This window comes from Vulpes lagopus, chromosome 15 (genome assembly GCF_018345385.1).
Source record: "Vulpes lagopus strain Blue_001 chromosome 15, ASM1834538v1, whole genome shotgun sequence".
NCBI classification, from domain to species: domain Eukaryota; kingdom Metazoa; phylum Chordata; class Mammalia; order Carnivora; family Canidae; genus Vulpes; species Vulpes lagopus.
This window is the reverse complement of record NC_054838.1, coordinates 21,975,164-21,997,164: the sequence shown is the minus strand read 5'-3', so window position 1 is coordinate 21,997,164 and position 22,001 is coordinate 21,975,164. Positions and strand designations below refer to the sequence as shown.

General features: G+C 36.5%; 2 protein-coding genes across 2 annotated transcripts; one reads left to right on the top strand and one right to left on the bottom strand.

Annotated features, from left to right (window-relative positions):
• The first annotated feature begins 6,607 nt into the window (after positions 1-6,607).
• LOC121476156 (olfactory receptor 52E1-like) lies at positions 6,608-7,549 on the top strand. Its single transcript, XM_041729891.1, has one exon. The coding sequence runs from the start codon at positions 6,608-6,610 to the stop codon at positions 7,547-7,549; it is 942 nt and encodes a 313-aa protein (XP_041585825.1).
• A 4,706-nt stretch (positions 7,550-12,255) lies between these two features.
• LOC121476042 (olfactory receptor 52D1-like) lies at positions 12,256-13,170 on the bottom strand. The gene has a single exon (XM_041729768.1). The coding sequence runs from the start codon at positions 13,168-13,170 to the stop codon at positions 12,256-12,258; it is 915 nt and encodes a 304-aa protein (XP_041585702.1).
• Between the last annotated feature and the right edge of the window lie 8,831 nt (positions 13,171-22,001).

Here is a 22,001-nt window from a genome sequence, read left to right as displayed (position 1 = left end):
TCATCCCCCAAAGATTATGGATCCATTGGAATTCTCTAAAAATATGTGAAAAAAAAGACCATGAGAGAACAATAAGGTGTATAACATGTCTTTCCTCACCTCACTTCACCTCATCTCTCTAGTCTGGCATCCTCACTAACACCTTGCTAGAACTGAAACACCTCTAGTCAAGTTAATGATCTCTAGTCACCAAACTCAAACAAACCCCACCCTCATTCTACAACTTGCAGCAGTGTGTGAAACTGACTGTTCTCTCATTTGAAAATGCTTGCCCTCACACACATTTTTTTTGTAACTACCCTTACATGCTTTTGTTTCCTCCCACGTCACTACATGACCTTTCTTTGTTGGGTCCTCCTCTATTGCCTGAGCTTTAAATGTTGTCATGAGTACCCCATCTCTTACTTCTGCTTTTATTTCTGTTCTCTATAACTATTCTTTTTAAAGATATTTTACTCAGTAATTGGTTATATATATATATATATGAAAATCTGCAGTACTTCTCCATCCCTTACCCCTCTACTGATCTCTACCATGAGATCAGTCCACTAGATACTTCTGCTTATATGTTTAAAAGGCACAGCAAAGATCATATGGCCAAAATGGAATTCTTGATAATTGCCTTAATATTTCCATCTTAGTAAATGTAACGCTTCCTGTACAGTTGGCCAAATTTAAAATTAGGCATTGTCCTCAATTAACAAATTTTTCTGCCCAATCCAATTCATCAACATGTCCTTTTGTTATGAAAGTTGTCAAAAGGCATGTCCTATTTTCCAAAGTATTTTAATTTATTCCCTTCATCACTGTCATGATTTTTCTGTTACACTAATTAGGTTCGTGACTTGAGACTTTTAGTGCCCACGGTCACCTGACAGAGGTAAATATGAATCCTCTAGACTGAAATAGCATTATATAGCATTATTCTAGGCTTCAAATTATTTCGACTTTATTTTTACACAAAATATCCTGCATTAGCATAACAAAGCACAAAAAGAAACAAAGAGATGTGACATAAAACAAAACCATTAAATCATAAAAAACCAAGAAGAAACACTGGAGATTCAATAATACAGTTTTGAGACAGATCTTCTAAGAACTGGTGAAATATACTCAAGAAAATGAAAGACAAGATTGAAATACTCAGAAAGAAACTGGAATTTTTTTTAAAAGAGTCAAATGGAAATTCTATAACTAAATTTTTTTTTAAACCCAAATTAAGAAATTAAGAATTTACTTCAATATTATTAAGGTGTTTATATAATTGAGAGGTTAAGTAAATGTCCAAAGTTGTGGAATTCTTTAGTAAAGTGAAGATTTCAATATGTTATCAAGATACACACACACATGCACATGTGCCACAACAAAAACATAAAACACTTAACTATAAACACTATATAGTAAGTAGAGCATATACAAGCAAATATTTCTTAAATTTCAAAGATTTCTTAATGTTATTAACAAATAATCAAAACAACCTCGGTAGTAGGCAGAATAATGCTCCTCCCATGAAGATAGTCACATCCTGGTCTCAGGTAACTGTGGATAGTTTACCTTACAGAATAAGATGAATTTAGATTATAGATAGAATTAAGGCTAATAATCAGAACTTAAATCAGAGACATTAATCTAGTTTATCTAGATAGGTTCAAGGTAATTACAAGGGCCCTTAAGCAGTAGAAGTGAGAAGCCCCAGAGTTAGTGTCTAAAGGTAAGGTATGAGAAATCCTGACTAGCTGTTACAGACCATGTTTATGTCTCCCTCCAAATCTGTATGTTGAAATCTAATCCACAATGTGATGGTATTTAGAGGTAGGGCCTTTGAGAGATGATTAGATAATGAAGATGGAGCTTAATTATGGAATGGAATGAAATTAATGTTCTTTTGAAGGAGACCCCGAAGAGCTTCCTTGTCCCTTTTGTCATGTGAGGACACAGCAAGAAGACAACCATCTATCAACCAGGAAACTTCTCACAACAGGCTGAATCTGCCTGTCCCTTGATCTTGAACTTCCCAATCTCCAGAATGGTAAAAAATACATTTCTGTTGTAGATAAGCCACACAATCTATGGTATTCTGTTATTGCAACCCAAATGGACTGACAACAGCCATTGCCAGTCTTGAAGACTGATGGAGGCATGCAGTCAAGGAATGTGGGCAGCCTCTAGAAGTCAAGAAAAAAGATTTACCTCTAAAGTTTCCTGAAAAGGATTCTCGCCTGCTGACATCTGGATTTTTAGCCCAGTGATACATGTTTTGAATTTCTAACTTACAGAATTATAAGATAATAAATTTGTGTTGTTTTGAGCCACTAAATTTGTGATAATTTATTATGGCAGCAGTAGGAAACAAATGCAACTTCCACATAATTAAGTTCCTATAAAGACTATTTGGAACAAAAAGACACTTTAATAGAGTTGATCTAATCAATATATATAAAATTCTGCATGTAAGATCACTGAACAGCACACACACACACACACACACACACAAACTGTTATATATAAGTCATAAAGAAATTATGAAATTATCACTAAAGAATATAAGAAAATGAAAAAAAAGGAATATATTGAAAGATTTATGTAGAATTGCCAAAAGCATATGTAATGAATTTTAGAAGGAGGGAAATAATAAATGAAGAGGTGAAATATTTGAAAAAATAACTTCAAAATTAAAGATACATAAAACTTCAGATTTATGGGTTGAATAGATCTTTTTTAACAATACAAGAAGATTTTCACAAATTTAATACAATCATCAGTTTATATATATTTGGGGCCTGGACCAATGGCATCTCCTCCCCCCCCCCCCCCCCCCAGCCTGCTTTGAGGAGTTCAGAATTAATAGCCTAAAACCAATTCCAGGAACCCTGTTGGAAAAAATGTTGAAAAATTTTACAAGACCAAAATAATAATAATTATCCCCCCTGGATATATATTAATTCTAGATTTGGGAGTCAAGGTCCAGAATCAGGATATGGTCTCTCAGTGTCTGGTGATTCTGTTCCACTAATTCACTTAACACTAGAAAAGGCATTAATCCAGATCTCAGAGCTTTGTAGCCCCCACTATCCCCCAAGGAGTTCCAAGACAAAGTTCTCACTCTAGAGGCTGTGGCAACAGTATAAAAAAATCCTCCCACCAAAGCAAATGGAGCTCAGAAGGATGTTAGGGGAGATTTGCCAACTTCTCCAGGAGTCCCTGGCTGGCAAGTAATGCTTTAGAAGTATGGATTCTTATCTGTGGCCTGGTGAGCACAAGGGAGATTGGTAGATGATGATAGGATGCGTGGGGGCAGGGGACGGTAGGAAAACTTGCCGACTAAAGGGAGGGGATGAGAGGACTGACTGTAAGAATGTGTTGGCATAATCTCTCATGTGCACATGAGCAGCTACTGCTTTCATTTATAATACATCCTTATACCATCTCTGTGCACAGACCTTACATCTTTTAACACCTCTGCCACTCTTTCTGTGCATAGAGCTCTTCCTTGACCTGGAGCCTATCTAATTACTAATCTATTAAGGTTCTTTCTTTTCATGTGTTCTGTCTCTTTGCTCACTGTTATCTCTCCTTCAATCCCTTCTAAACTAGTTTATTATTTATTTTAAAGATTATTCATTTTTTTTATTCAAGAGAGACAGACAGAGAGAGGCAGAGACATAGGCAGAGGGAGAAGTAGGCTCCATGCAGAGAGCCTGATGTGGGACTGGATCCTAGAACTCCTTGATCATGCCCCGAGCCACAGGCAGATGCTCTACCGCTGAGCCACTAGGCGTCCCCTAATCTAGTTTAAAGGTTGGATAAATAAATGTCCTCATCCTGGGTGCATTTTTGACACAGAGGGAGAACAGTAATGAAACTTACCTTAAGCTATTCAGAAATTATCTCTCACTAATTACAACCTAGTAAAATACACCAAAAACTAGCTACTTTCTCCCAACTAAAGGTAGTACTAATCCTCTTAGAATGGTTTGGTGTCCGGGTAGATAATGCTATTATGGATAGGGTAATCAGATATACTTTATTGTAAATGTTAGAAACCCTATCAAAATATTTGTATGCAGATAAAGTGAGGATCAGGATTTAGTCTGCTGACCCCTGATGTAAGGATTATCTGAAGGCCTGAGATAAGTCGGAACCACTTCCACTGTAGCTTTCTACTTTATTGTGTTCTTATCAATAGATTCACGAGTAATTGTAACTATACTTTTTGATGGCCCATCTTGGGTCATGCAAAACTTGCATGAATTCTGCTATGTAAGCATTTTAGTCTCATTTCATTGGTGAGGAAACATAGACCCAAAAAAGAAATAATTTAACCAAATTCACATGGCATAAAGACTCTGGCTTTAATTCCTAGTGTGCTTCTAAACATTATGCCATTTCTCATATACTACACTCTAAATTAGCTGAACCTCAAACACAGAAAAATAAATCTGATTATAGGATTCTACTTCATTCCCTTCCCAAATCCCCTGGGTTTAAAAGCCAATCCTTGCATTTAGTCATCCCTGTTTAAATTAGGGATAGTTTTTTTTTTAAATTTTTATTTGTTTATGATAATCACAGAGAGAGAGAGAGAGAGGCAGAGACACAGGTGGAGGGAGAAGCAGGCTCCATGCACCGGGAGCCCGACGTGGGATTCTATCCTGGGTCTCCAGGATCGCTCCCTGGGCCATAGGCAGGCGCTAAACCACTGCACCACCCAGGGATCCCCTAGGGATAGTTTTCTATATAGTTCTTATTTCTTTCTTGAAATCTCTTCTATATCCTCCATCTAGTAATTTGCTTGGCTTGACTAATTATTGTAACTGTCTCCTTCCTGTACCTGTGATCAAACTCTTCTTTCTAGGATTTCTTAAGCAATTTGCCCAAGACTCAAACTGCAATGCACCCTTCCAACACACAGACATACACAGACACATGCTTCCATCCCCAGAAATACTATTCTAATACAGTTCGTCTGGCTAATGTAGTTTATAGCTCATTTCTGCTTTGCACAGGACTTAGAAATCTCACAGAATACTGAGCAGAAGAACAATGGAAAGGCCCAGTTCTGTCTATAAGGGAGTGAAGTACATCAAAGGTGATATATCACAATAATACATTTTACCTCAGCTCTCCAAGTTCTTCCAAACTTCTCATGTTAATAAGGAAATACCCTCCTAGTGGTATGGATTAGATCTACTTTCCAGTTGGTGGTAATTTTCTGAAAATTAGTAATTCTTATTTGAACTGAGTACTTTTAAATGCCAGACCTTCTCTCTGTGTGTGCAGATATCTATCTATCTATCTATCTATCTATCTATCTATCTATCTATCTATCATCTATCTATCTATCTATCTATCTATCTATCATCTATCTATCTACTTACCATCTATCTATCTATTATTATCTATCTATCAAGAGTATATAAAAGGGAAAGCAAGAGCTCTGATACAATGTACTTGAGTTATTAAGGTGCATTTATTGTAACACCTTAGAGAAATGATTATTTCCAGGAGTGATGTGTATAAATTCACTCACTTTACCTGACAATTTTGTGATAGTTCATAAACCTGAATATTATTATTTATGTGCCCACCTGTCAATCTGTGTTTCTTTCTGGACAGATATCAGCAGGAGAACACTTAAGGGTCAAGGCTCCATTTACCTATAATCAGAACAGGAATGAAGAGGAATATATATGTTAAGCAGACCCGGATTAAGAAGATTATCCTGAAGCATTTTAAGCAGACCCGGATTAAGAAGATTATCCTGAAGCATTTTAAGCAGACCCGGATTAAGAAGATTATCCTGAAATGACATTTTGTGTGACTTCTTTAATACAACTTCTTTAATAAAACCTTCTCTGATACAGGCACCAGCAAGAAAAGAGAGATCACAAGATGACTATGGCATGAAAAATGTTTTTGGGGACCTAAACAGTGAGAAGCCTAGATCGAAAATTGTCTAGGAATTGTCTAGATCAATTTTCATAGATCGAAAATTGTCTTAGAAATTTCTGGTTCACTGCACTTGCAGGTTCTTTGAAGAGTGCATTATATGTGTTCAGCTCAGAAATGTGGTACATACAGAATTATAATGACTCTCATTATGTTTATGTTCCTATCTTGTACATAATGTATATAGTCATAAATCAAATAATTTTTCTATACCATAAAAATAATTTTCAGTAAAATATTTCATGTACCTAGGTAGCAAGGAAACAACTTTATCTTTACAATTATTTTGTTAATTGAAATGATTGATTTGCTTAACTGTTTCAACCACTAAAACTAAGTTCCATCGAAAAAAGGAACCTTCTCTAATTCGTCTTTTGCAATCAGTCTTAGCACAGAACTTGGCACATATATACTAGATACTTAGTCAATCTTGGTTGAATAAAAATATTCAATTTAATTGAATGGCTATGATGCAGTACAAGTGGCTTCATTTTGCCATTCAATTTCGTATATTTTCAAGTCTCTGTGATGGGTAGATAGAATAAGTGTTTCACTGAATTCTTCATTTTCTCTGTGTGCTAAGCAAGGATGAGTCTTCTTCACTGAATAAGAGATACTTATCTATAATATATAGCACTATAAAAAATTTCCCAGAAAGATGACCTCACTTAATACTACCCTATTTCATCCCTACTCTTTCTTCCTTCTGGGGATTCCTGGGTTGGAACATATACATATCTGGATTGGTTTCCCTTTCTTTGCTGTGTACCTGACAGCTGTTCTTGGAAATATCATAATTCTTTCTGTGATTGAGACTGAGAGCAGCCTCCACCAGCCCATGTTCTACTTCTTGGCCATTCTGTCATCTATCGATCTGGGCCTGTCAACATCCACCATCCCCAAGATGCTTGGCATCTTCTGGTTCAACCTGAGAGAAATCTCCTTTGAAGGATGCCTCATCCAGATGTTCTTCATCCACCTATACACTGGCATGGAGTCAGCTGTGCTTGTGGCTATGGCCTATGATCGCTATGTGGCCATCTGTAACCCTCTTCAGTACACATTGGTGCTGACAAACAGGGTGGTAGTCGTCATTGCATTGATAATCCTACTGAGACCTTTGTCTTTTGCCATACCCTTTGTTCTACTCATCCTACGGTTACCATTTTGTGGACATCAAATTATTCCTCACACTTACTGTGAGCACATGGGCATTGCCCGCCTGTCTTGTGCCAGCATCAGGATCAACATCATCTATGGCTTATGTGCCATCTCTATTCTGGTGTTTGACATCATAGCTATTGTCATTTCTTATGTCCAGATTCTTCGTGCTGTCTTTCGACTGCCTTCCCACGATGCCCGGCTCAAAGCACTCAGCACCTGTGGCTCTCATGTATGTGTCATGCTGGCTTTCTACACTCCTGCGTTTTTTTCATTTATGACCCACAGGTTTGGCCAGAATATACCACGCTATATCCACATCCTTTTGGCTAATTTCTACGTAGTCATTCCACCTGCCCTCAACCCTGTAATCTACGGTGTCAGAACAAAACAGATTAGAGAAAAGGTGCTGAAAGTCTTTTCCAAGAAAAATACATAACTCTTGTAAAGAATCAAATTAAAGAAGGGAACAGCACTAATTCTCTTTGTTCAGATTGGAAAGAGAACGTTTGGAAGTTATGCAGTTCTGCCTCAGAAGAGGCCTGTCAGCCTCTTTTTCAAACCCAGAAATGAAAAGTGAGGCCCATTTCAATGCATGAATGAAAGTGTCTTATAATTTTCCATTGTTTGGAAATAATTCAGATTCTCCACTTGGAAGAAAATGAGCACTTCGTTCTACTTCCATCAGTACTGAACACATCACATTCCACAGTCTGTATCATTTTAAAGCAAAACCAACCCTCCAAAAAGAAAATACCACACAAATAATAAAAAACCCCATAAATTTCTTAATATCCTAATTTAAACAAAAATAGCATATCAGCCTTACTGTACTGGTTCCAAAATAATAGATGCTTAAACACTTCCCATATGCCAGGACTCCCTCTCAAAAAGAATGTTATTTTGACTCTACCATGTTAGTATTCTTAGACATGAAAGTGATCCTACAAATATAATAATCATGTGAGAAAAGGTGAGATTTTCTATCATGAACAGAATTGTAAAAACTTGACAATTGTAAAAACTTGGCAAATTCATAGGACTTTTGTTTGTTTTGAAGCTATGTTATTTATTTTATTTTATTTTTTTAAGATTCTACTTATTTATTCATGAGAGACACAGAGAGAGAGAGGCAGAGACATAGGCAGAGAGAAAACCAGGCTCCATGCAGGGAGCCTGATGTAGGACTCTATCCCAGGACTCCAGGATCACACCCTGGGCCAAAGGCAGGCACTAAACCTCTGGGACATCCAGGGATCCCCTTGAAGCTATATTATGTTGTTTATTAGAGTTGTTTCCCTCTTATGGAAAGCAGGAATTTTTGGTGATGTCCCAAGTCCAATATTGCCAAATGTGTACATGTGTACTCTTGTTCCATATGATACAACTCAGTGTTCTCTAGTTCTAGGTCTTATTACTGACATTATTTATAGAAAGAATTCAGGGGAAATATATTTGCAAATCCTGGTCAATAAAACAAAAATTTTAACTATATTTTTATTGCAGGATTTCTCAGATCTTTTATTTAACAAATATTCATTTGAAACCTTAAGACAATATTGGCTTCAGATTGCTCCTTTGACCAACCTATTACACTAATATTCCATAGCATACACTTCAAGAAAAAAAATCCAACTTATTCTTATTATAACAGAAAAAATAGTTCTAAATTTATAGAGGGAATTTGTATTAATTAACATCACATCCTGAACTTGAAATTCTTTGAAGCAATCAGTATGCTGTATAATTATAGGCACAAGTGGCTTTTCCTGGAATCCTGTTGTGACACTGATCTCATCCTCTGTCTATTTATTCTACTTATGAAAAGGACTTTAATGATATGGTCTCAGTTGTACCTTATCTTAAATGATTTGCTTAGTGTTCAATCTGTTTATATGTTTTGGCTAATTTGTGGAGAATTTGTATTTATCATTTAAATGACTAAACTCACCAATACAGTCACCTGAGCCTGGAGTCCTCTGTGTTAGAAGGTTCCTAACTACAGATTGAACTTTTTTAAAAGGTAAAGGACTATTTAGGGATGCCTGGGTGGCTCAGTGGTTGAGTGTCTGCCTTTGGCTTAGGGCCTGATCCTGGATTCCCAGGATCAAGTCCTGCATGGGGTTCCTTGTGGGAAGCCTGCTTCTCCCTCTGCCTATATCTCTGCCTTCTCTTTCTTTCTGTGTCTCTTATGAATAAACAAATAAAATATTTTTTAAAAAAGGTAAAGGACTATTCAGGTCATCCATTTCTTCATGCTTTGTTTTGAATGTCCTCTGTGAATGCTTCACATTCATTTAACTTTATCTTTGTTCAGGGTGTGGGCTGATGAGTTGGATTTTTCTCAGTGTTAGATCTTCCTTTGTTGCTGTGGTACAAATAAGGCTACTCCTCATGTTCTCCACACTCCCTCAGGTCTAGAGCACTGTTACCTGTTACTCAAACCCTGCTGGTCTGGTGGTAAGTGCCAGAGGACATTACAATACCAATTGGGCTGGTTCATCCTGCCTGAACCATGTACTATGTCCTTGAATCTTGAAAGTGAAGCCTCCTCAGTGATTCTGTTCCTCCCCTAGTGCTATAGGACCCTAAGGAACCTGCTTCATCTTCAGTTACTGAGTTTGTTTCTGTTCCTTTGTCTCAGCAGCACTGAGTCTCCACTTGTGTTCTTCCTTCAGATGAAAACTTTTGTTCCTTAGGGGAAAGAAACTAGGTGACTGCCCCGGGTAAGCACAGGATCATGTTCCATCATTTTTTGGAGTTACCTATCTTCCCTTGAATTTTTGATTAGTTAGTTGCATTGTGGTTTGAACTTTCTGACAGAGCCAAGAAAATTGTGTTTTTTGATTATCCAGCATACATTTTTTTGTCATAACGTTTTGAGTGACATTCTTTCCAACTTTTATATTCTAAGTAAAAATTGTAAATCTTGGTAGGAATTTTAAATCATGCCACATTTTCTGAGTAGAAGGACATCTATGTGTTTATTCTCAGCTTCTTACAAATGTGGCATAGAGTGTGGATCATAAATTATATAGAATGATTGATGAAAAGTAAATGGGATTTTATTTATGCGATGTGCCACAGACATTTTGAGTCTAATAATCTTAGTGTGGACCTAAGCAATATGTATTTTTAAGAGGCTTCAAGCCTAAATTTTGAAAACTGTCATTCTAGGAAGCTGAAATGTGGTTAATAATAAAATTGGTTGATTGTTAGATGGAGAAAATGAGATAATCTTTAGGAAGTGAAATGACTGAATGCAGAATTAGCTAACTCAAAATGCACAACACTCTAATTCCCAATACACACAGTCCACACTCTATCCTACCTATCTTGACCTAATCCACAGGGAATTTCGATTAGTTGCCTACCTAATGTTCCTGATGTATGTCCTATCTTCTGGAACTATTTTTGACTTTCTATACTCCCTAGCCTTGGTTAATTATGTATCTACTTTCTATTTTATCATAACACTTGTCACATTGATACATCACTGTATATATCAATATGTAACTAAATATGGAGTAATGGTTGAGAATATAAACCTGGTGTCAAAGTTCCTAGGTTCAAATTCTCCATTTTTAACCAATTCTCTATTTTTAATCATTTCTGTGACTATGAGAGAGCCAACTGATCTCTCTATTTCTCAATTTCCTTATTTGTAAAATGAGGATATGAATCCTACAAATCCTTTTTATTTCACATGAAAATTTAATGCATTGATGTATGTAAAGGACTCTGGGGTTGTTATGAGAATGTACACATTATCTAAGTGTTACATGTCATTCTACTGAAAGTAAATGCTTGTATGTCTGAATCAACTTTATAAAAAAAACTATTGGAACAAAATGTTTCTAGCCTACTGGTGAGAAGTGTGTTCATGGGAGTCCATTCAGTGATTTAGCTGTATATGAAACTATTGTAAGATTATAAGAAAATTATGGCTTTAGAGCTAGATAGACTTTATATCCTAGCTCCTCTAAATTAGCACATTGAATATGAGTTTGTTGAGTTACTTATTATGTGGGTATTTATGATAATTAATTCTAAAAAATATCATGATTAAGTGATTATGTATCTAAAACCGACAATAAAAATCTTAGAATCTAGTAAGTGCTTAACAAATGTTGCTTCTCTTCACATTTTAGCTTGAAGGGAGGTACTTGACTGAAATATTTTTCCTATGGTCAACTAATGGTTCTGTGCCTCAACTTATACAGCTGCAGCTCAGTCTTAGCTGCATTTAAGAATCACCTACAGGAAAAAAAAAAAAAAAAGAATCACCTACAGAACTTTAAAACATGAATGCCTGAATACTACCCCCACACCAGCTTTCCTTTCTTAGAGGTTCATTTAAACAGAATCATACAGTATGTAATCTTTTGTCACTTAGCATAATGCCTATGAGGTTTATCTGTGTGATACTATAGAACACCAAAGAAAGCAAGAGGATTTAATGACAGTCAGACAGAAAAGATGATTACCTACAAAATAAAAAAACTTGGCCAAGAACAGATTTCTTCAAAGTAATAGTAGATTCTAGAAGACTGTAGAATAATGATTTGAAAAGGCTAAGGAAATGTAATAATTGGAGAATGGAACTGTCTAGTTAGAAAAGCATCATGCAAGAAGAAATAAAGAAAACATTAGATGAACATAGAACACAAAAGTTAGCACCAAACTATTACCAATAAAAAAGTAATGAGTTATGTATTTGAGAAAGGACATTAGTTAAGAAAAAATGACTGGGGAAAAAAAGGAAACCTGTAAATCTGGTAGTAAATCTTAAATGGTAAACCTAAGATACGTGATTATATATCATGTTAATTTTAAATATTTCTTGTTTTTAGCCACAGATGATTCTATATAGTCTTTATGTTTGTTTTGTGTTTTTTAGGAAATAATATTTTAACATTTGGTGACGAGTCATATATGTGATGATTGTTCCAACATAAAATATATCTTTAGGTGAGTTACTTCCCACAGAAAAATCCTAGCCCTCTGACCATTAAAAGAGGAGTTTCATGAAGAAATCACACACTCTAAGGTAGATAATATAAGATTTGTTCATATATTACTCATATATACACATAAGACTTAGTTCACAGACTTTGAAAAACTGAAAAATTTAAGGAACCTGTCTCATATCCTCTTGGTCCTTACTCCATAGATAATAGGGTTCACCATGGGTGGGACCAGAAGATAGATGTTGGCCACAAATATGTGGACATGGGGAGCCACATGGTGCCCAAACCTGTGGGTGAGGAAAGAGAAGAATGCTGGAGTATAAGACACTAAGATGACACAGATATGGGAGCCACAGGTGCCCAAGGTCTTGAGTCGGGCCTCCTTGGATGGGAGGTGGAAGACTGTGTGGAGTATGAGAACATAAGAACAAATAATCAATATGAAGTCCACCCCACCAGTAAGGAAGGCAACAATGAGGCTGTATGCTCTACGGATTCTTGTCTCAGCACAGGCAATCTTAATAAGGGCCATGAACTCACAGTAGGTGTGGGAAATAATGTTGGTTCTGCAGTAGGGAAGCCAACGTAACAGAAAGGGGTGAGGACTGAGAAGTACTGTGCCACGGAGTACTATACCTAGACCCATCCCCCCTATTACAGCCTGTGTCAGAATAGCTGAATGTCTTAATGGGTTACAAATGGCTATATAACGGTCAAAAGCCATGGCCAGGAAGAAGCCTGATTCCATGGTGGAGCAAGAGTGAATCAGGAACACTTGAGTGAGGCAGGCTTGAATACGAATTTCTCCATCATGGAACCAGAAAAGGCTAAGGAGTTTTGGTACAGCTGTAGTACACACAATAAGATCAGCCACAGCCAGCATGCAGAGGAAGAGGTACATTGGCTCATGGAGGCTGGAGTCTGTCTTGATGATAAACAGAAGAGAACAGTTTCCCAGGAGGGCCAAAAGGTAGACCACACAAAAGGGGATGGAGATCCAGATGTGGGCTGCCTCCAGCCCAGGAATGCCAATGAGAATGAAGATTGATGGATGGACATCAGTCTTATTGTATGCTGACATACCTAGCATCAGAAGTTTCAGCTTCCTCTTCAGGAGCTTTTCTCTACAACAAACAAAAATAATAGCTTATAATTTTTTAAACTTTTGGTGAGTTAAGTCAGTCAAAATGCAGGGAATTGGATGTCATGGAGTAGTTACAATGTCTATAAGTATTTATACATGATTTCATCATCATATCTGACCATCAGATATTGTTTCACAGTTGTAATTTGCAGTGTGGTTGATCTGTAGATGCCAAATGAGGGAAAATATGTAGGTACCAAAAACTGGAGCTAACTGTATGAAAAATGAAAACCCATAATCTTCTATCCACTGAGAAGAAAGTAGTATCAACTGAAAGCTAAAAAATGTGTAAGAGTCCAGTACTCACATATAAGACCTGTATTATCATATGTTAATTAACTAGAACTTAAATAAAGACAAAAAATAAAATAAACAGAAGCATAGATGCACATGGAATAGCTGTATGCTTACCTCATTGAACTACACTGTATGTAATGGCTCCTTCAACTAACTTCTCTCATTAAGATACATGTATTTGTAACCATTTATGTAGAATCATATGGGAAAAACGTGTAAGAGTCATGGGTTAGGAGGGCTTAGAAATGGTTGTAACACAAATTAGACAGGCAGGAGGGATGACAGGAAGTTTTGAATAGAAAATATATCTTTCTTTTTTAGATTTTATCTATCTTAGTTCTGGGACATGGCAAGAAGCCGTTATAGGGTGTAGTTTTGAGAATGGAACACTGAAATTTGGGAATATACATTGCTTGCTTTGGAAGTACCAGAAGGAGGTTTATTCACATCAACATGGAACTCATTAAGTATGATGGCAAGAGTGGGGCTGATAGCAGTGTGTCAGGAAATGAACAGCTCCAGTTCGTTGCATCACTTTGGACTCATTTATGTTTACTCTTGACTTCCCAGACAAGAATTGCAACAATGTGATTATTACCTCTATCATGAATTTCCACTTCCTTGCACGTATTCATGTATATATACTACTTTATGACTTGCTCTCCATTCAGCTTCCTCTCAAGGCAGTTTTCTCACAAACTTCCCCTCATGACCTTCTTTTGCTCTGCACACTTCTTCCTGCATTGGATGATCCATCTCCCCACCCCATATTGTGGTTTGCTGACTATACTTTTACCATTTCTTAAGACTATTAGAACATTTTGAAAGTCATATTGATCCCATAATCAACAGATTTCCTCCCCTTTTCTTCTTAGAAACACGATTGATATTATTCCAAAGACACTTCTTTTACTCTATCACTATTGCAGACTGTTGAAGATTTTGGAGTGTTGTGATCAGAAAAAATAATCCTTAAGGGAGTATTCACTGTAGCCGAGATTGGAATATATACAGCAGACTGGACATCAATATGGAGTGAGAGTGATGACACATATTTTCCTCTTTCTCTGTTGAAGTTTCATGCATAGAGATTTTCTGCTCACTGTGGTTACTTGCCTTCAAGATCCCTAGAGATAAATATTCTCTTTTGAACGTGAAATCAACTGGATACAGTGTCACAGAGCTATAGAAAATTTACATAACATTTCTGTCTAAAGCACACAATGAATTGGGGCTGGAGAGAAATCTAGGGAAACCAGCTTATTGGGGAATTATGTAATAACTGTAATAGTTAAACATTTTACAATGCTTGACGTGAGTCAGTTGTTTTCCTGAAAACATTTCACATATTACCTCATAAATTTTATCTCCATTTTAAAACCAGAAGAATTTAGGTAATTTCTATATAGTTAAATAGCTGGTAAGTGATGGACCCGCTTCTACTCCATTTACTGATTCTAAAGCACTTATTCTTAACTGTGGTGATAAAAATTGCCCTAATGATGTGACAGTCTGTTTGCATTTTTGCATATAAGATGAGGATTGTTTTGTATCTAACAGTAAAGAAATCCATCACCATTAATTTGACTATGAATATTGGTTGAAAGGCCCCAACTATATTCCATAAGGGAACTGGTCCAAATCGAAGCCTTTCTTTTCTTAATTAACCCTTCCTGCACTTTCAATAGGTGACCTGTCAGAGGTAAAATTAAACTCTTAACCCCAGAGAGGTTAACACTTGCAACCAGATAGCTCTGTCAATCTTACCTTGTCCTACCATGAAGTTTATGTGTATGTATATACATCAAGTTAATGCATTTTCACATACTTTCACTTCTTCTGTCCTACAATGAAACTTCATATCTTTTTATCTATATTTGTAGTTCCATCAACATTCTCATATTTCTCTTGCACTTTTGCCTTCATTCCTTCTATTTGCCCTATGCCATTACATAATTTATACATATTTTACCAACAGAAAATATGTGGACGGGGACACCTGAGTGGCTCAGGCAGTTAAGTGTCCAACTCTTGATTTCAGCTAGTGTCATGATTTCAGGGTCATGAGATAGAGCCCTGGATGGGGCTCCATGCTCAGTGGGGAGTCTGCTAGAGATTCTCTCCCCCTCTCTCTGACCTCTCCCCTCAGCTCTCTGTCTCGGTCTCTCTCTCTCTCTCTCTTGAAATAAACAAGTCTTTAAAAAATGAAAGAAAATATCTGGACAGATTATGTAGAGAAAATATTCACACTGCACTGAATGCAAATGTTCAATCACACAAAATAGACTTATTCTTACTGGCAATTAGGAAATTAAAAATTAAATGAATATGATACAATTCATACACTATTATATTTTTAACCAATAAATTTTTAAGATTGATTATAATAAGCATTAGTGAGATTTGGGTTAAAGAGTGGTTCTTACACCCAACTGATTGGAGAAAATTGACTCTACTCTTAGAGGAAAATTGCATAGTAACTATTCTTATTGAAAACAAAGACCTAGGAAGAGCAATTTAACTACTTACCATCCTAGGGAATAATGTTCACATATACATATAGCAGGAAGTATACGAAGTAATTCTCACTGTAAAAGTGCCTATAATAAAATTAATATTGAAGCATTCAAAATGTTCATCAATAAAGTAATACCAAACTTAAAAACCTGTGGTTTCTTTATATTATAGAACACCCAGAAATGCTTAGAATAAGTATACTTATGTCAACTGACAGAGAAAAGCATTACAATGAAAAAAATGAAGCAAATATTTGAATCTTCCATTAATATTGATACATATGCAAAAATTAAGCATATATATATATAGACAGGCATATACACACATTTATAATGAGAATTTTACAAACATAAGAAATAACCTAAAAAGGATACATAGGCAATGTAGAAGAGATCTAAAATGTAGTATGGATGGAAAAGAATATAGACAGTATAATTTAGCTATATCTATATGGCTTGACTTTTTAAACAGTGTCAATGTATTTATTCTATACATATTCATGTGTTAGCCACACAGTTTAAAGTAAGTAAATAAATAATGTAGAATTACAATCATTATTTATCAGAAAAAAATACAGACCAAGAAATCACAAAGAAAATGTGATCTTCCATGTCTTATCAAATGTTAGCAAGTTTTCTAACCTCTGGAAACACCTTTTCTATATCTATTTGCATATACAGAACTGGTCATCTACTCAATTTATGAAGATGGTAACCCCATGTCTTTGTTTGTCATGGCATTTCTTTACACAATCAGACCCTTAGTAACATGGTTAGAATTGAAGACTGATCATATATCAGCTCCTATGAGAATATTTTTCTAAAACTTTGAACCATTATGGATATTCATCTTCAAGTGTTCCTATGATATGTGTACTTACCTGTCTTCTATCTCTTGTCATATTGTATTTTATGTTTCATCATGTTTTTCTCCTTTATTATACTGCAGATTCTTACTTAGCAGAGGCTGTGTATTTTTATATATTTGTTCCAAAGAATGAAAAAAAAAAGAAAAGGAGAAGATAATGGAGTGTAATTATTTTTCTGGTAAATAATTTCAATATAAATTTAAGACAACCAGTGGAATCACTATAAATTTATTATAGTCCACACTATCCTCAAACACTAAGTGCATTAAAAGTTTTCCCGATTCTAATATTAAATCTTCAAGACATACTCAGTGATTACTTTCCAACAAAATCGAAATCTGCCAACATTTGATTCCTTGCCTGACTACATAGCATGGAAAAAAAGAAGGATTGGAGGGAAAGAAACTCATATCTGCTTTGGGGGAGGAATAAAATGGAAAAAAAAATCCTTGTAGTGTCTTCTTCTGGATAAATTCTATGCCTCTATTCATCTCTTTACAAAAATAAAATAACATGAGTTGACATACAGTAGGTACATATAGTACTTACATTGTAGGCATTATCCTATTTAATGCTTAAGGGAGTTTTTAGGTAGATAACTATACTTACAACACAGATTTAAAAAACCAACACCTAAGAACATAATTTAAATTCCCCAAAACCATTCTGCTATGAATTCAAGAATCTGGAATTTAAACCCAAGTATAATTACCAGGTTTGTAATCTTTACATTATAGAAGATGAACATTCCATAGGTTTTATAAATGTAAAATGGCATAATGCATTTAAGACTACTTGAGAAGCATGAAACATTGCTCAAATACCATAGATTTGCTCAAGATATAGGACTGATACATCTATATCCTCATCCTTTCCTTTATCAGCTTTCCTTTGATTTACTAGACTAAGTGGAGAACCTCAGGCACACATTTATTCTCAGTAAAAGCTGTAGCCCAATCTCAACCCAAACATAGTAAAACAGAAGCAATCCACTCAGGGGTCACAAACCCAAATGGATTCAGGTGCTCTAAGAAATGTTAAACAAGATATCTTTCCTAGAACCTGTTTGCTCTGATTAGAGTTCTGAAACCTATTTGGCTATTGTCCACTTAGCTCATGATACAAATGAGTGTGACTAAAAACTACCTTAAGTACCAGGGTTTCTGTGAGGATGAGAATAAGTAAAGGAAGCCTTTACTTCTCTCAAGATTTACAGTGTTTCTAAATGAGCTCAGTTATAGACATGTCTCCTGATTTCTATGGCTCCCATGGGCACAGAGTGGGGATGGCCTCCCCACATGTCAAGAAAAGAGGCCACTGGGAGTTGAATTTGAGTTCAGAACTCATTCTAAGTCTTTGGATCTCACATCTTAATAAGAGGGGAATCCAAGGTGGGGGGGCGGGCAGGAGAGTTTTTCTGGACTGTCTCTGGAGCCTGCCTTTCAGCAGTATTGCTTGAGTCTCAGAATTGTTTGTTCTTAAATACATCATGTGTATGTATGAAAAAAGGATAGATGAATGTCTATTTCCTTCACTTTAAATAGTGCCTTTTTATTTTTAATATAGGAAAATATAAATAAAAAACAAACATCAACCATAATGTCATTTTGATATTAGGTTTAATTTTATTCCTTGATTTTCATATTCCTATGATTTACAATATTCAAGTCATAGTAGACTTTAAAACTTCATATCCTAATTTAAATTGCATGTTATGACATGTAGTTGGACCCTGGCTCACGGGTGCCAACGTGTCCCGGTGGACGCCCCAGAGACTCAGACCCCAGACAGGCAGATGCAATTAGCAAGAGGGTTTATTGGACGTTTGCGCAAACGGGCTCTCCGCCTCCGAGGAGGAAAAGAGCCCTGATTAGCAATTACAGGTATTTTTTAAAAGGCAAAAGAAAAGAAACCGCCTAAAGACAAAAGAACCGCAGGAGTCGCATAGCATCCAGGTTGATTTCTCAGGTCAACATGAACCTATTCAGGGACATTCCTTTTTTTTTTTTTTAATTTTATTTTATTTTTTATTTATTTATGATAGTCACAGAGAGAGAGAGAGAGGCAGAGCACACAGGCAGAGGGAGAAGCAGGCTCCATGCACCAGGAGCCTGACGTGGGATTCAATCCCGGGTCTCCAGGATCGCGCCCTGGGCCAAAGGCAGGCGCCAAACCACTGCGCCACCCAGGGATCCCTTCAGGGACATTCCAATCAGGGTGTGGGGGGAAATGGTTTTCTTATTGTAAACAGAATGCTTTTAGTTGCTAAAATTTCAGGAAGGCACCTGGATGGGCTGCCTCTGGATTAGGGATGGTTCTACTTACAAGGGGGGAGGTTTCTTCAATGTGCCTTATTCTTTTGTAATTTTTCAGAATAAATTTCACAGAAAACTTATTTAATTATACAAAATTAATCAAAATGGGTTTTTGATGAAAGTTGAATTGCATCTAAACATTAATGAAATTTTGACAACTCTAAACATGCAATCCTCTCAGCCATCTAGATTGATTGTGCTTTTACATGTATTCCAGGATCCTTTGAGAGCTTTGAACAGTTTCTAAATTATTTTTGTGTCAACCTCACCAATTTTTAAATTGGAATTTTATCACATTATTTTACATTTACTTGTATTCTTTTTTTAAAATATTTTATTTATTTATTCATGAGAAACACACACACAGAGAGAGAGAGAGAGAGAGAGAGAGAGAGAGAGAGGCAGAGACACAGGCAGAGGGAGAAGCAGGCTCCATGCAGGGAGCCTGACTTGGGACTCAGTCCTGGGTCTCCAAGATTATACCCTGGGCTGAAGGTGGCGCTAAACCCCTGAGCAACCTGAGCTGCCCACATTTACTTATATTCTTTATGTATGTCTTTATGTATGTATGTTTTGGGTACAGTCATATAAATTACATATACATAGTGGGGACCTATTATATGTAAATTCCATATTTATAAGTTTGTCTACTCAGTAAAATTTATTTGTAACCCCAAATAAATTCTTATGGCTATTTATTTATTTATTTATTTATCTTAAAAATAATTTATTTGAAAGAGAGAGAAAGAGTATGCACTAGTGGGAGGTGAGAGGCTAAGGGAGAGGAAAAAGCAGACTCTCCACTCAGGAGGGAGCCCAAGGAGGGGCTTGATCCCAGGACCCTGAGATGATGACCAAAGTCAAAAGTGAATGCTTAACCGACTGAGTCACCCAGGCGCCCCTCTCATGGCACTTTAGCTGTCATTTGCAGACATGCAAAGAGCTGGGAAAAATTTGAGTTGCCTGACAATCACATTCTTAGCTGAGGCTGAACAAAGTGAGGTTCTGACTTCTTATTTCAGCTATAAACAACTGTTTTTACACTCAATTTAATGCCAGGTTTTTCTTTTCTTTTTTTTTTTTTTTAATTTTTATTTATTTATGATAGTCACAGAGAGAGAGAGAGAGAGAGAGAGAGAGAGAGAGAGAGAGGCAGAGGGAGAAGCAGGCTCCATGCACCTGGAGCCCTGATGTGGGATTCGATCCTCGGTCTCCGTGATCGCGCCCTGGGCCAAAGGCAGGCACCAAACCGCTGCGCCACCCAGGGATCCCTAATGCCAGGTTTTTCTTATTTTTGTGCTTTTCGTTGATTCCACTGTTTAACATGGAGCTCCAGTTTAGTGCTAAAGTGCACTAGAATAAGTAAATACCTTGTTACTTATTTGTGGAGTGCACCAGAATACAATAATATTTTCCTAGTGTTCCTAAGTGCAGGAAGGTTGCACTGTTCTTTATGGAGAAAATAACCATGTTGGATAAACTTCACTCAGGTGTGAGTTGTAGCACTGTTGATTGTGAGTTCAAAGTTAATGAATCAAAGATATATAACCACTCAAAGGAAGGAGAAATTCGTCTATCTGTATATGAACTCACTCTGGAAAGTACTAAAGTAACATTGGTAGCATGTGATAGGAATATGGAAAAGATTAAAAAGAGGCTAAATTTATGGATTCTTGAGATGACAACTAATAAAAGTGTTGTGCCCAAGATTGTGAATCCGAGAAACCACCAAGGAGCCCACATCGATGCAAGCGCACGAGGGTTTATTTACAAACTCGAGCTTGGGTCCAAGTGTACCTGACACAGCAGAGCAGGGACTTGGACCCAGAGGTAGGTTCCAGCTTAGTTTTATGGGCTGGTCTAGGGGACCTCCAGAAGGGGGGAGGAATTTCTCAAATTCTGTTTACATTCAGATATGGGGCTTTCAAGGGCATTGAGCTCTGTTCTCATTCTAATTTGGGGCTTCCTGCCACTGGCTTGAGCTCTGTTCTTATTCTAATATGGGGCTTTCTAGGGCTGTAAACTGGTAAGCTGTGAACTGTTTTTTCCCTGTAACTGAAGTAATGTAAAATTCAGCTCTTATTCACAGGGGCCTGAGATGGCTGTACTTGTGCTAACCTGAATTTAAGGTGGAATGGCCTTAATTTCTTCGGCCTCCACAAAAAGTGTAGTGGACAACATCGTGGCAAGGTCAAAGATATTTACATTTACATTACCCAGAGTCAGAAAAAAAAAAAAATCAAGCCCTACTGGCCAGCACATTTCAAAAGGCAACAAATCATAGACAATATTAAACTTAGAGTCTAGGCAGGTTCTGCTAATTAGGAAGCTTCAGAAAAGTTTTTAAAATGCTTATTAAGTGTTCCGGAAAAGGATTATGTAGAAAACAAGTTTCAACACTGATGAGACTCCCTTGTACAAAGATGTTGGTGAATGAAACACAAGTGGACTCCAGAGCTTCTGGTTTTTGATCATGTAAAGGCTGCACAATTAATTATGAACTATGATGAGCTGTGATTTACTGTGAACTATAGTCAATTATGAACTGTGATTAACTATGAACTATGATTAATCAAGAACTATGATTAAACTATGATAACTATGTATTAAAGGAGCTATCTTTTCACAGAAACACATAAAAAAAGGTTATGTATTGATTGATTGACAAAAATGTTGTGACAAGAGGCTTGGAAAACTTACTCTGGATTTCCTTTAAGAGCAATGGCACCAAATTATCTAATTCAGTGTTCAAGGTGACTTTATAGAACAAGCTACTGAAA